Source organism: Impatiens glandulifera, chromosome 2 (assembly GCF_907164915.1).
Source record: "Impatiens glandulifera chromosome 2, dImpGla2.1, whole genome shotgun sequence".
Lineage (NCBI taxonomy): Eukaryota > Viridiplantae > Streptophyta > Magnoliopsida > Ericales > Balsaminaceae > Impatiens > Impatiens glandulifera.
In genome coordinates, this window is record NC_061863.1 from 22,830,267 (window position 1) to 22,845,129 (window position 14,863).

The 14,863-nt window shown below is 34.4% G+C and overlaps 1 protein-coding gene across 1 annotated transcript; it reads left to right on the forward strand.

Moving 5' to 3' along the window:
• Nucleotides 1-12,576: 12,576 nt before the first annotated feature.
• LOC124926015 (cytochrome P450 89A2-like) lies at nucleotides 12,577-14,315 on the forward strand. The gene has a single exon (XM_047466169.1). The coding sequence runs from the start codon at nucleotides 12,612-12,614 to the stop codon at nucleotides 14,196-14,198; it is 1,587 nt and encodes a 528-aa protein (XP_047322125.1). The 5' UTR covers nucleotides 12,577-12,611; the 3' UTR covers nucleotides 14,199-14,315.
• The last annotated feature ends 548 nt before the right edge of the window (nucleotides 14,316-14,863 follow it).

Genomic DNA, 14,863 nt, shown 5'->3' on the forward strand with positions numbered 1-14,863 from the left:
TGAATATTTGATTTATTATTGTGGGTCTGGGCAAGTTTTGTTGAGTTATTTGTTTATTTCTTTGTGAGAAGTGAACCTCGGAGTTGGCTGACTGTTTTGGTGCGCAAAACAGGCCGCACAAGGGCGAAAAACTTAGTAAAAATTCCGCTGCATAATTGCCTTTGTGACAGGTGGTATCAGAGCCCAAGTTGCTGGATATTTTTCAAGAGATGGCCGAAAATCAACCAACCAGAAGTCGTGTTCTAGAGAGAGAACCAAGGGTGCGACACCTTGAAGACTTGGCTGGTGCCCCAACCCCCGGTGGAGAAGATTCTTTATCTATTTTCAGAACAGATTGCCTTAATTCAGATTGGTTGTCCAGGCGGGATACTAGTGCTGAAGTTTTGGATTCTGTTGGAAAGAAGGTGTTTCTATGCGAGGAAGGCCTTGAATCTAAACGGGAAAAACTTGATAGAGAGATCAAGTTGTGGAAGATAGTTGCTGCTTCGAGATTGGAAACAGTAGGGTGTTCTTCAACATGGTTCAAGGTACGTGAACCAACATTCTTTGGCGGTTTAAAGAGCTGCAAAGAAAGAGAAAATTTTCTGTGGGATCCTGGAACAGATTGCACAGAAGCGAAGGTCCTTATGGAGGAGCAGGGACTTAGAATCAACATGTGTCTTATGGGGGATGCAGACCTCTATTGGAGGGCTTGGTTATTTGAAGGTACTTGTTCAAACCATAAGAAGATGGGCTTGCGGGAAGTCCTCTTAGAAATTCTAAAGCGGGGATATGTTTGGTCCCAATATAAAGGCCGAGAGAAGGCCTTGAATTCCAAAGCAGCGCCGAGTAAAGGCAGGCAGATTGTTAATGTCCAGGCGGGATATTGGCTGGGGCAGATCAGGTGTGTTTCTGTCCTCCTAGATGTTGGTGATATCATTCTAGGAAATATGTTTCTGGTCCAAGCAAAGGTGGAGGGGCAGACTTATTTTGAAGTGCTGCCTAGTGGAGAGTCGAGCTCTCTCTCCTTTATGGCAGAAACTTGCGATGCTCCAAGGAGAAAGAAGTCGAGATGTCTCATAAACATTCAGCCGGATGTAGGCCGAATGTGGGAAGAAGAGGCGGATGCGTCGGCTTTGATGGAGATGAGGGCCAACGGGGGCCAAGTGTCGGCCTATGTTAAAGGCCCGGCGCCTAAGAAGTCCAGACTCTTGAAGGATGCTAAAAAGGTAACCAAGGGGGACTTCACACATCAGCTGCGGGGGAAGTTGATGGCTTGTTCAGTATGTAAACTGGGCAAGACCGAGAAGAAGATGGAAGTGGGTCTGCTGCAGCGACCATCACATATTCCGGGGAGAATGGGCAGATGTCTCTCAAAGGGCTTCGTTCTCGAATTCCCAAGGGTAAGTGGGAAGATCTCTACTCCGTGTGTGGGTAGATCAGCCAAGTATACGGTCTCAATGGGGGTGCTAAAGGTGTTTCCAGCAGGGGAGACCGAGGAGTGTTTTCCTAGATACTTGGGTGCGGCGAAATTCCTGAATGCGAGCAGGAAGACCTCGGTCCCAGGAGTGGGCCGATCATACAAGTATACGGTCTTATTGGAATGGCTGAAGGGATTCTCGGCCGAGAAGACTATTGAAGGGTGTTTCATATACTTGGATGCGGAAATATTCCTGAATGCGAACAGGAAGACCTCTATCCAGGGTGCGGATAGATTTGCTGAGCACACGGTCCTGATGCGGATGCTAAAGGTGAGTTTGGCTAGGGGGACCGAGAAATTATATTCTATGTGTTTGGGTGAAGCGTGTTTGGGGACAACCCACAACGAGGACGTTGTGTTCTTCTAGTGGGGGTGGTGTGTTACAACCGTAACATGCTGGCCTCGGTCCGGGCTTGATTGCGGATGGCCAGGACCGAGAGGTACCCAAAAAGAGTCGCGGGGGGGGGGGGGGGCGGCAGGGTACCGGAGATGAGAAGGCGATGAAACTAAAGCTGGTGTTCTGGCACTTGTGTGAAGCGCCAGGACCGAGGGGTGCCGAGAAGAGTGTCGTGGGCGTGCGGCACTAGCGCCAGAATGCTATGTAATCAATGTTGCTGTCGGACCGAAGGGTTGAGTACCAGGACCGAGAGATTGGTGTTAGCATGCGTTTGTCGTGGCACAAGTGTGGAATGCCAGGACCGAGAGAGGTGTTGGCAAAATGTAGGTCGTGGGCCGGATTGCGGAAGGCCAGGACCGAGTGGAGGCCGAAGTGGGGTCGCGTGCGTGCGACCTAGGGCCGAAAGAATAACAACAGCCAGCGCATGGAGTGTGCGCGCAGCAGGTGGGAAAAGTGTGGAGAAGGTAGCATCAGACCAAGGGAAGGTCAGCCTTGCGGAAGCATCCGACCGAGGGGGAAAGCTGACCAAGTGTAAGCATCAGACCGAGGACCGAGGACTGAGGACCGAGGACTGAGGACCGAGGACTGAGGACCGAGTATTTCAGACATGGGCCGGATCATTGTGCATGGGTTAGGCCTCGATCATGGATCGGGCCTTTGGCTGGTTTTGGACCGGTACCCGATCCGACCCACTGGGCGACCGAAGAGAAGCGCCGCGCCAGGTCAAAGAAGGAATAAGTCTCAGCCACGACCGAGTATTTCGGGAGGGCTCGGTCAAGATCCTATTATTTCGGAAGGCCAAGTCTTGGATGACTTTTTCAGCAACGACTTGGCCAAGGGCTACTGCTTTAGTCTCTAGGTTTCCCATTGTTGTATTCTTAGGGCTATAAATAGGTCATGAGCTGCACAAGACGTTTTGTTGGGATCCAGTTGGGTTTTGGTTGGATTTTTGGAGAGAAAAATATCCCCCACAAGTGAGAGTCATTTTTTGTGCAGCCTTGATAATTTATAGTCTCTTTGTAATCATTATTTGTGAGTGAATATAATTACAGAGTTGGGCATTTGCCCGTAATCTTGTGTGTGTTTATCTTTGCTGAATATTTGATTTATTATTGTGGGTCTGGGCAAGTTTTGTTGAGTTATTTGTTTATTTCTTTGTGAGAAGTGAACCTCGGAGTTGGCTGACTATTTTGGTGCGCAAAACAGGCCGCACAAGGGCGAAAAACTTAGTAAAAATTCCGCTGCATAATTGCCTTTGTGACACCTACTATCTATGACACTGTATATTTTTAAAAAAAGATCATAAAATTTAATAATTCACGTTTTGTACCCAAAAACAAATCATAAAATAAAATTATCAAAAACAAAACCTACATGTCACTTATTTTGGCATTTCTAAAATCAGTTATAACGTATACACATTTTGTGTCCTACCTTTCTTTTAATGCTTTCCATTTCCAACAAATATTTGTCATTACTTTTGTACTCGCTACTTTTCCTCAGCCTAGTATCCCAATTTTCTTGCAAAACCATTTGTATATTAATTTATCTTTATTTTATCATCTCATTTTAAATTAAGGTTGTGCTTCAGTTTAAAATTTAATTATATCTTTTATGAATCAAATTATATATATTTCTAATACTGGATAAGAATTCAGTCATTCTCCAAAAAAAAAAACCAAAAAAAATACAACTAATTTAACAGTTTTTCATTATAATTTATATACAAAATTCATGAAAAATATAATGCATTTAAGATAATATTATTCAAAATTTTATATACTGAATTGATATTGAACAAATTTAGACAAAATAGTTTAAGCACTTCTGCAGTTCATCTTAATTATTTTTTAGGTCTATTTAAAACTATTTACAATTTTCACTGCACTTATGTCTAAAGTTCTTTAAAAAAATACTCTTCAGTTTAAGTGGGTGTAATTAAATGACTTTCGGAATTATGATAATTGAGACTCAAATTCCTTTTTTTTCTTCACCGTATCCTCTTGAAATATTGACCTATCAAAATGGATGTTTCATTTTGACATATAACCCATTAAATTTTTTAGGTTTAACTGAATGTTTTAATAAAATGATGTCAAACTCTAAATTATGTTTTACAATGTTTGATTTATCACAAATTTATTCATACTAAGGCTTTTTTTTTTTTTTCTAAACCGACAAAGCAAAGTCTAAATGAAAATATATTTTAGACTATAATGAGTTTGTTTTCAACATTCAAATTTCTCTTCCCAACGTACATTTTTTATTTCGACACCCTACATATTATCATGATCAACGATTTCATTAAATCCATAACGATGGAATCCGATTATGTCCACCTTCTCACAAGTCGCACAAGCAGACCAATTGTGGATGAAAACTATCTGAGTTCAAACCTACAATAAAAATCTGGACAAATGTTATTATTTAGTGTTTATTTAATGCAAGTTATTGAAATATAAAAACAAAATTTTGAAAGATGAGTATGTCTCATATGATAAATACATTTTAAAAAGAAATTGTTTAGTTACTTAAAATTCAGTATATGTATATATATTTTAAAAAAAAAACATTACTCTGGATAATAATAAATATTAAAAGAACCTTATTAAAATGTAATAATCCTTTTATCAACCTATGAAGAGCATGCCTAGACCAGCGAGGACATGGACTTTGGTGCTTCACCACATGCAAAACTCTCTTGACTTTTATTGAGGTTGGCTCATCTGGTTCCCATAGCAGGCCATGACATTTGTATTGTTCCAAATCCAAATCTAGAAAATAATTATTCTTAATTTATTTTATCAAATCAACCACATTTACACTAACTTATAGATAAATAATAAGAAAATTATAAATAAAAAAAATTCAGAAAGTGTTAATCTTCATTAAAACCTCATGAAACACATAAAGACTCTGAAATAATAGACTTCAGTTCTTCGCTAGGTTTACATACCCAATTCATATTTAAACTACCAGATTTTGCAAAATTGGCAACCCCATTAGCGAGTCTATTGGCATTGCGTTTAGTAAAGGAAAACTTTCAAAACGGTGTTTGAGTTGATAAAACACCCACATTAGCAATAATTTTTCAAACAATTATATAGTCTTTCCGTTTTACGTGTAATTATCAATCAAAGTTTTTGAATCTGATTCAATCAATGCTTTTTTAACTCCCAGATTGAAAAAGAAATGTTACTCTGACCCACATTTTTACAAACACCATAAATCATCTTCCCTTCCTCATCACGGATAGAATTCATATATAAATATATAATAGAACATTGTTACAAATAAATTAAATAAAATACAATATATAAAAACGATATCACCAAATTTAAATGTTGATTCGAGAAATGTGTTAAACACATTTCTCTTAAAATAGTTTCATCGTTTCTCGTTTGTACTGGAGCTTATCGCAGACAGTTGTCTCAGGGTACAACCAATTCAGTAGTGATTCTGCAATTAAATCATTACTCATCGAACTTGACCAGCGTACCTGAACTATCACCGAGTTTCAAAAGAAATGTCGAGCAAAGAACTCGAAGATTACTCACAAAATAAGGAGAGGACTTTTGGAATTTAAGAGTGAGAAATGATGAGATGATGTGTGGAAAGGAATAAAAGGTGAAGGGATATTTATAGTTGAAAATTAAACTTATAATCAATTCTTTAATCCCACGGGTACTAATCCATCATTCATCCATCCCACAGTTATTCTTACTTGCATTTTCATATCTTTGCAAGTTACATCTAATAATAAGTATATTTTAGTTACAATATCTAGGGGTGTTCATCGGTTCGGTTTTCGGGTTCTTCGAGTTTTCGGTTCGGATTCTTCGAATTTTTATTTTTTTTAAGCAAATTCGAAAACCGAACCGATTTGAATAAATTCGAATTCGGTTTATTCGAATTCGGTTCGAATTCGGTCGGATATTCGGTTTAGACTAAATATAGAACATCACATACCCATAAGATAATTTTTTTAAAAAGAGTTAACAAAATAAATAAGTTGTTAAAGAGATCTTATCTACTTAAATTATAAAAAATATAAATCACGCAAACTTAGTTTAACGCTAATATATATTCGACAATTAAACGACGAAAGTAAAATAGTGTCGCCGACGACAATATATGGCGGTTGAGACGTGTTGACAACTAGAGAAATGGAAAATGAATTAGGGATTATGGATTTAATGTAGGGATCTAGTAGGAGATGCATGATAATTTAATATAAATATGTAATAAGTTATATAATATATAATCAAAATAAATAATAAAAATGAATTCGGTTTTCGGTTTGGTTTTCGAGTTGAAACCTAAACTCGAAAACCAAACCGAAAACCGTATTTGAATTCGAATCGGTTTAAAATTCGATTCGAAAACCGAAAATGTATTTCGAATTCGGTTTATTCGAATTCGGTGAATTCGAATTCGGTCGGATATTCGGTTCAGACCAAATATTGAACACCCCTAACAATATCAATTAACACCATTTATTAATTGACTCATTCAAGGTATTAATGTTAATTGTAACAATTAACAAATTTATTTTCATTTGAATTAAATTTCACTTTAATTTACAATGAATTTGATGTGAATTTCATTTTGATTAATTTTCACCTTAATTCATATTTGAATTTGATGCGAATTTTATTTGGATTAATTTCACTTTATTTCATATTTGAATTTGGTGAGAATTTTATTTGGATTAAATTTTACAATTAATTCACATTTAAAATTGGTGTGAATTTCATTTGGATTAAATTTCACCATTAATTCACATTTGAATTTGGTGTAATTTTCATTTGTCCAAATATCATTTCCAATTAATTAATGGAATTAGTTTAATTCCAACAATCCCCAACATTAATATAAATTTGAAAGATTAATCCGATGAAAGGTTCAACAATTGAATCCTACATAGGATAGGTAGGTGTAACCTTTTGAACCTTCCATTATGTAAGTATATATAACTTTACTAGCCGATTAGTAGACTTGATGTCCTTGAACTATTCTGCCTTTTGTATAAACGAATTCACACTTTCACATAGAATTCTCCATAATACATGTCAAACTTTCATGGTTGTGTTTGTTTTGGCCAGGGAACACGCGCCTGGTTTTGTGAGAGGGTCTAGAATTGAGTCGTGCAATTATTTCGAAATGACCCCATTTTTTCCTCACATAGGTGATCTCTTTTCTCACAAAGAATTTTTTAAAGTGATATGCTTATCCTCGTCAAAATATATATTATTTCATTATAGGATTAATCATAAACAATAACTTTTCAAGTCAGTACAATTAGGCTATCCCATTGAACCTAGTTCTTGGGATCTTCAATCTGCAAAGGTTGAGTTTTCCGTCATACCAACTTATATTAGGCAAATGTCTCAAAAGACTTCAAATTAACTCTCTATTCAATAATTTTGTTAGTGGATCCAAAATATTATCTTTGACTTACATAGTAAAATTTGATAACTCCATTAGAGGGTATAGTCTAATGACATTATCTTTAAAACGTGTATGTCTAGACTTGTCATTGACTCTAAGTTTGTCCAATTTCAAATTACTATCAAAATAATTAGAAATTTCCTTTGACACATTCTTATATAATCTTGTAATATCTTCTAATAAGAAGCTTAGTCATTCGTAAATGCTTACCATTTAAATATATATATTTTATGAAAATATTGTTTACTTGGCTAACTAGTAGACAAAATGACTTTGAACTATTCTATCTTCGTCTAAACGATTATATATTTTTTGCATAAAATATTTTACTTTTTGACATAAATCAAAATATGGATTATAACGTTTAATCTATCAATCATAATTTTCTTAGAAGATTTTCATACGTAGATTGCACTTTCAAGTGTAAATATATACATTTGTAGATGTAAAGTCTTTCATTTAACAATATCAATATATCATTTGATAACAACATGATATTTCGTGTAGTGCAATTCACATCCTTAATGGATTTAATCATTTTTATCGTAATTTTCAACAATAAAATATCGTACAAAAGACACGTAATTAAACAATTTTCATTGTCTTCATAATTTATATAATTGTCACATCCACTTTTTAATAAATGTATGATCAAATTTTCTTGTCGTAAATGAACAGGAAAATGAAAATGAAGTTGAGGTTGAACTTAGACAAAGTAACGAGCTAAAACGAAAAAATCATTTGGTCTAGATTTTATTACTTTCAAGATGGAAAGTAAACCTCAAACGTATAATGAGGAAATTACATCCTCTGAAGGACCTCAATGGAAATAGTCAATTAATAGTGAGATGTAATCTATCTTGCAAAATAATACGTGGGAACTAGTGGATCTACCTCCAAAAATAAACTACTTGGTTGTTCATAGATTTTCAAAAGGAAAATGAAAGTCGTTGGATCAATTGATAAATATAAGGCAATAGTAGTGGTAAAGAATATCGCCAACGAGAAGGTCTTGATTATTTTTATACATATTCTATGTTTACGAAAATAATTCATATTCGCTTGAGTCATGCGATTGTTTCTTTGCGTAATCTACAAGTTCATCAAATGGACGTAAAAATAGGTTTTTAAATGGAGACTTGAAAAAAGAAAGTTACATAGATCAACCTCAAGGGTTTTTTGTTCAAGGCAAGAAAATAAAATTTGTAAATTGGTTAAGTCTTTGTATGACTTAAAATAAGAACCAAAACAATGGCATGAGAAATTAGATCATGATATGATCTTCAACGGATTCAAGATCAATGAATGTGACAAATAAATTTATATTTAAGACATAAAAGATGGTTATGTCATTTTATAGATGACATAATTATTATTTTACGTCATTTTAGATTAAAGTGATTACAACATTAGAAAGGATAATTCAACTGTAGGCTTAAGTCAATTGTATTATGTGGATAAGATCTTTGAAATTTTTAATAAGGATAATTCTACATTAACTAAGACTCTGATATATACTAGTCAACATCTATCTAAAAATCGTGGAAAGAGTGTTTCTCAATTATAATATTTTCGAATGAATTGAAGTCTAGTGTACTTAATAATTTGTACAAGACCATACATAGCCTATGTAGTAAGCAAACTGGGTAGATATACGAGTAGTCCGGGTAATAAATATTGGAAAGATATTGTACGATTACTTAGATATTTGAGAGATACTCGTGATTATGGTTGGCACTACAAGAGACATCTTGTAGTTCTCAAATGATACACTAATGGTTGTTGGATTTCAGATATGAAAGACTTTGTCAACAAGTAACTATGTATTTATACTTGGAGGTGCAGTTATATCTTAGAAATCTTCTAAATAAACTTTTATTGCTAGATTCACTATGGAATCTGAATTTATTACTCTTGACATGTGTGATGAAGAAGCTAAATGACTACGTTTATTCTTGTGGAAGATATTCCAATGTGGTTTAAGCCCGTACCAACAATTTTATTCACTGTGATAGTCAATCTACGATATGTATACTGATAAGTCTAGACATATAATTGTAGACATAATACCATTAGGCAATTACTCTATACTAGAATTATCTCAATAATTATGTAAAATTAAAAGATAATATTGTGGATCCTCTAATCAAAGGGTTAAATAGAGTGTTAGTATTAAAGTCCTCACAAAGAATGTGACTTAAGCCTACAATAAGTTGGTACGAAGGGAAACACATCCTATGATGAATGGAGATCCCAAGAACTAGGTTTAATAGGACCACCTAATTATACTATACTTGATCTATTACTATGGGTGAAAAATCCTACGATGAAATAGTATTTCGGGAAAGGATAAACACACATATTTTTAATGATTTTTTGTGAACAAATAGATCATCTATGTGAGAGAGAAGTGTGGTCACTTCGAAAAAATTACACGGCTCAATTCTAGACCCTCTTACTGAACCAAACAAGTGTTCATAGCCATAACGAACACAATAATGAGAATTGACATATATCAAGAAGAATTCTATGTGAAAGTGTGTAATCGTTTACACAAATGACATAATAGTTCAATGACATCGAGTCTACTAAGCTAGTAAAGTTATATACTTTCATAATGGACGGTTTAAAAGGTTACACATATTTATCATATGTAAGTTCAACTGTTGAACATTTTACCGGGTTAATTTTTAATTTCCATTAATGTGGGGGATTGTTGAAATTAAACTAATTTCAAAGTTTTTTGGTAGATAAATTTAATAAAGTTTATTTGAAATAAATATAAATTCACATCAAATTTAAACCTGAATTTTTGGTAAATTTTATGTCAATGGATAATATCAAATAACAATGGATAAGATTGAATGTCGAGAATCTAGAAATGTCAAGAGCCTATGAATGGCAGTCGTTGGATGAATTATCAACCGTTAGATTGATAAATTAATTTATTGTGATAGTTTAATTTCCAGCTATATATATCTCCTCATTCCAATTCTTTACATCATCCATTCTTCAATCATCTCATCATCTCTATAGAATTCACAAAGTTTTTTCTTTGTTTGATGTGAGTGTTCTTCGAGTTCTTTACACAACTGAGTGTTCTTCGAGTTTTCACTCAACTGAGTGTTCTTTGAATTGTTCACTCAATATTCTTTTCATTGAAATTCGATGATTGTGATTCATGTACTTTTGTCTAGTTTGTTATTGTAGTGATTATTATGTGCTAAACCATTGCATGTTCTGTTGTATTCTGAGAAACAGTCATCGAGGAAACTCTGTAACACAAATGGAAGATGGTGAAACTATTTTAAGGGAAGTGTAATTTTTATAGGTCTAAGAGCAAATGAGATTATCTTTTCTTCATTTTATTTCATAATATATTGTATTTATTTTATTATTATTTTGTTGTAATAATATTTATTTATGTATTTGTTCTATATAAGATTTTCAACATAAAAGAGACTCTTGAATCCCATTTAATTGGAATACATAAATATTGTTAAAACCTATTTTGCTAAAAACTTTCTTAATAAAATCATTACCCTGTCTCGATTCAAATAGAGAAACAAGATTTAATTTGTGTTTACAAACTAGATCCATTAGTATTGGAACTTCCCCTAAGGATCCAAGACCTTGGCAATTCCAAAAAAATATTTTGATTTATAGACTTGGGTTGTGTTGGAACAATCACCAAAATCCTTTCTCTTTTCAAAACCACAATGTCAATTCTCTCCTCCTCAATCATAATTCATTTTCCTTTCACTTTCCTTGTGTATTTCCTGATTTGTCTCCTCATCATATGACTATTCTCTAAAGCTCCGATCGAAAAAACTAAATCATTTCCACCGTTCTCTTTTAGCTTAATAGTTGTCTTCAATATTTGTATGCCCATTTTCTTCTTCGTCCTCGTTCAGATCCACTCCCATTTTAAGTAAAATTGTTTTACTAATACTCTTAGTAAGATTGTGTTACGAGTGGAAAATCTTTGATTAAAGTGCAATGTAAGTGTTATGAGAAGAAGATTTCAATATTATAAGAGAATAAGAAACATATATTAGAAAAGAATACTGTTAGTATATACCTTACAGTCCAAGATAAAGAGTCAAATCAAAAAATAAAATTGAGACTAAGAACTTTCACAAGCTTTTCATTCATGCCCACATAGGGGAAGTGGGAAACAACTTATATAACAGTTGAATTCTCCTAGAGTATTCAATTACAACTGTTATAACAACAGTTAGGGATTTAACAACAATTAGTTTTGTGGAAACATAAAATAGAATCAAAATATTGTTATGCAACAGAAAAATAGAATCCCCACACCAATATCTAGTCCAAGTGCTCAATTGAATTGTGGAGGGTGTTGGGTTTATTCTGGGACCATAACATTTATTTGGGGGTAACAGATTGTTGAGTAGATCCACTTAGTGTAAAATTGTACTATTAGAGGATCCTCGTATAAAAATTTCCCTTACTATTATTCCTTACTTCTATCGATTTCCCACCCACTTAATTGCCCTTCCTTATAGCTTCATTCCTTCTCAAATCTCCTCTTTCCATTTCTTCTTTTTAATTTTATGCCTTCTTTCTCCAAAATTTTGCTAAAACTCTTTCTTTTTCTTTATGTGACAGCCCGCTCAAAGATTCAATTGATTTATAAGTACTCTTCTCCATAATTGGTGCTTCGACTTGAGATTCTAATAAATCATCCATATGGAGGACCAACTCACTTAATTGGACATATTCTAGGGCTTCTAATTCCTTCATTATTCACTGATAAACTCATATAAATAATGAGAATATTCTAGTAAAAGTGTCTCAAATTGAAAAATCAGTTTCAGTGACACTTTATTAAAAAAATAACTTAATTCATTTATTATTAGCAATGAGACAGACATACATATGATCTACTATCTAATCGAATGATATGAGTAGCAAACGTTTGATTAATAATTAAGAATACTATTTGGATTATAAAAAATTGTAATAAAAAAATCGATACAACTAAACAAGATGACACACCCAAAAACACAACAACAAGTTGTAAATTGTAAATCTATAAGTAATGCTTAAAGAAATTAGTGCCCTTTTTAGGGTTATTATTAAGTGCAGTATAAATTTTGTATGGATATAAGTTAATATAATAATATTGTTATGGATTTTTTTATGAGGCCGTGAGTGTACTTACATCTCTGTCACACTATCACACATATTTTCTTTCTACTTTGGCTATAAAGTAACACGTCCTTTTATTACAATGTTATCTTATCATATCATTTTTTGAAGAGAGAGAGAAACAGGGTGATGGAAATCTGGTTCATCATCGTCGTTACACTCTGCGTCGCAGCTCTCTTCAGATCCATCTCCGATGTCTTCATCTCTTCTTCCACGAAAAAAGCAAAGAAATTACCTCCAGGACCCCCTTCCATTCCAATAATCGGTAACCTCCTCTTAATTCAGAAGTCCTTCGCTCAACTCGAGCCCATTCTCCAAAACCTCAAGCTCAAATATGGACCATTAGTCGCCCTCCGAATTGGTTCCCGTCCGGCCATCTTCATCGCCGACCGCTCTCTCGCCCATCACGCCTTAATCGAGAAAGGTGCTATCTTCTCCGACCGACCTGGCGTGGTCCCAATCTCCCGATTCTTGAGCAGTAATCAGAAAAATATAAACTCTTCATCCTATGGTCCCACATGGAGACTCCTCCGCCGGAATTTAACTTCCGAGATTCTCAATCCCTCTAGAGTGAAATCTTATACGCATGCTCGAAAATGGGTTCTCAACAACCTCTTAATCCACCTTAATCGCCGCTCTTCCGGCAACATGGTGGTGCCGGTAATTAAAGATTTTCAATACGCTATGTTTTGCTTATTGGTATTGATGTGCTTTGGAGATAAGTTGGAGGAAGAAAAAATCAAGGAAATTGAAGAAGTCGAAAGAGAATTACTGATGAATATCACCAAATTTAATATCCTTAATTTCTTCCCCAAATTGGGTCCAATTATTTTTCATAAAAGGTGGAAGCTGTTAACCCAAATTCGACAGAGACAAGAAGATGTGATCATCCCATTAATCAAAGCTCGTAGAGAATTCATCAAATCGAAGAAACAGAGCACTAAATCTGAAGCTGAAGCTGAAATAGTAGTGGCGTACATTGACACGTTATTGGATCTTGAATTACCGGAGGACGGAAAGAGGAGATTGAGCGATTCAGAGCTTGTGACATTATGCAACGAATTTCTCAACGCGGGAACCGACACAACATCGACAGCCTTACAATGGATTATGGCCAATCTCGTCAAATACCCAACAATCCAAACCAAGCTATACGATGAAATCTCCGGCATAATGGGTCCGCCGGAATTCAACTCTTTTGAGAGAGAAATAAGCGAGAAAGATCTACAAGGGATGAATTATCTGAAGGCTGTGGTTCTGGAAGGGCTGAGACTTCACCCTCCCGGTCATTTCGTTCTTCCACACAAGGTAACAGAGGATGTTGAGCTTAACGGGTATTTGGTGCCGAAGGAGGCGACGGTGAATTTTATGGTGGCGGAGATTGGGAGAGATCCGACGGTTTGGGAGCAGCCGATGGAGTTTAAGCCGGAGAGATTCATCAGGGACGGCGATGGAAAGGGGTACGAATTGGTGGATACGGATATAACAGGGAGTAAAGAGATAAAGATGATGCCTTTTGGAGTTGGAAGAAGGATGTGTCCAGGAATGGGTTTGGCTCTTCTTCATATGGAATACTTCTTGGCGAATTTGGTGTGGAATTTTGAGTGGATTGCCATTGAAGGGGATGAAGTGGATATGTCGGAGAAGCAAGAATTTACAGTTATTATGGAGAAGCCTTTGCAGGCTAAGCTGAAACCTAGATCAGTTCCTAAATAAATGAATGAATGAATTGGCATTTATCTTTAATCATACATATTTTCTGCGTTTGTAATTGGAAGTAACGAGTAATCATGGTTTGGCTTTTTCATAATTATGTGTTTAGTAATGGTAAAATATCTTATTATTCGTGAGAAGTATTGAGTAATAAAATATATATAATGTTTGGAATAATTTTAAAATAAAACCCTTAATTTAATTATGTTTTTAAATTTACTTAAACACATTAATTAAATAGAGAGGTGCTTAGATAGGAAAAATTGGATCATATTGGCTGTTCCAGATTTTGTGTTTGAAAAAGTACCATCAATTTTTGTTAAAGTGGTAGAATACAAAATTTAAAAGATTTGAACCCAAAAAAATGGGATGAGAATACATCACATTATTGATTGATTGAAAAAAATATGAGAGAATTTTTTTATTATTTTTCAACTAATACACATTATTCCCTTACCCAATTCTCATTCAAATTGCCACTTTAAAAAAATTTCAATTAAATATTCTCATTTAAACTTTAAAGTATAAACTGTTTATAAATATGTTTAAGTTTTTCTTTTGATCTATGAATTTTTTTTTGGGATAAATTTTAATATATATATTTTTTTCTTTCTAAAACTAGAGTTTAAATAATTTTAATAGTTTTAATTTAATCAAAGGCCATTTTA

Coding starts and splice junctions, on each gene's coding strand:
- LOC124926015 (XM_047466169.1), top strand. CDS start 12,612: ATGGAAATCTGGTTCATCATCGTCGTTACACTCTGCGTCGCAGCTCTC.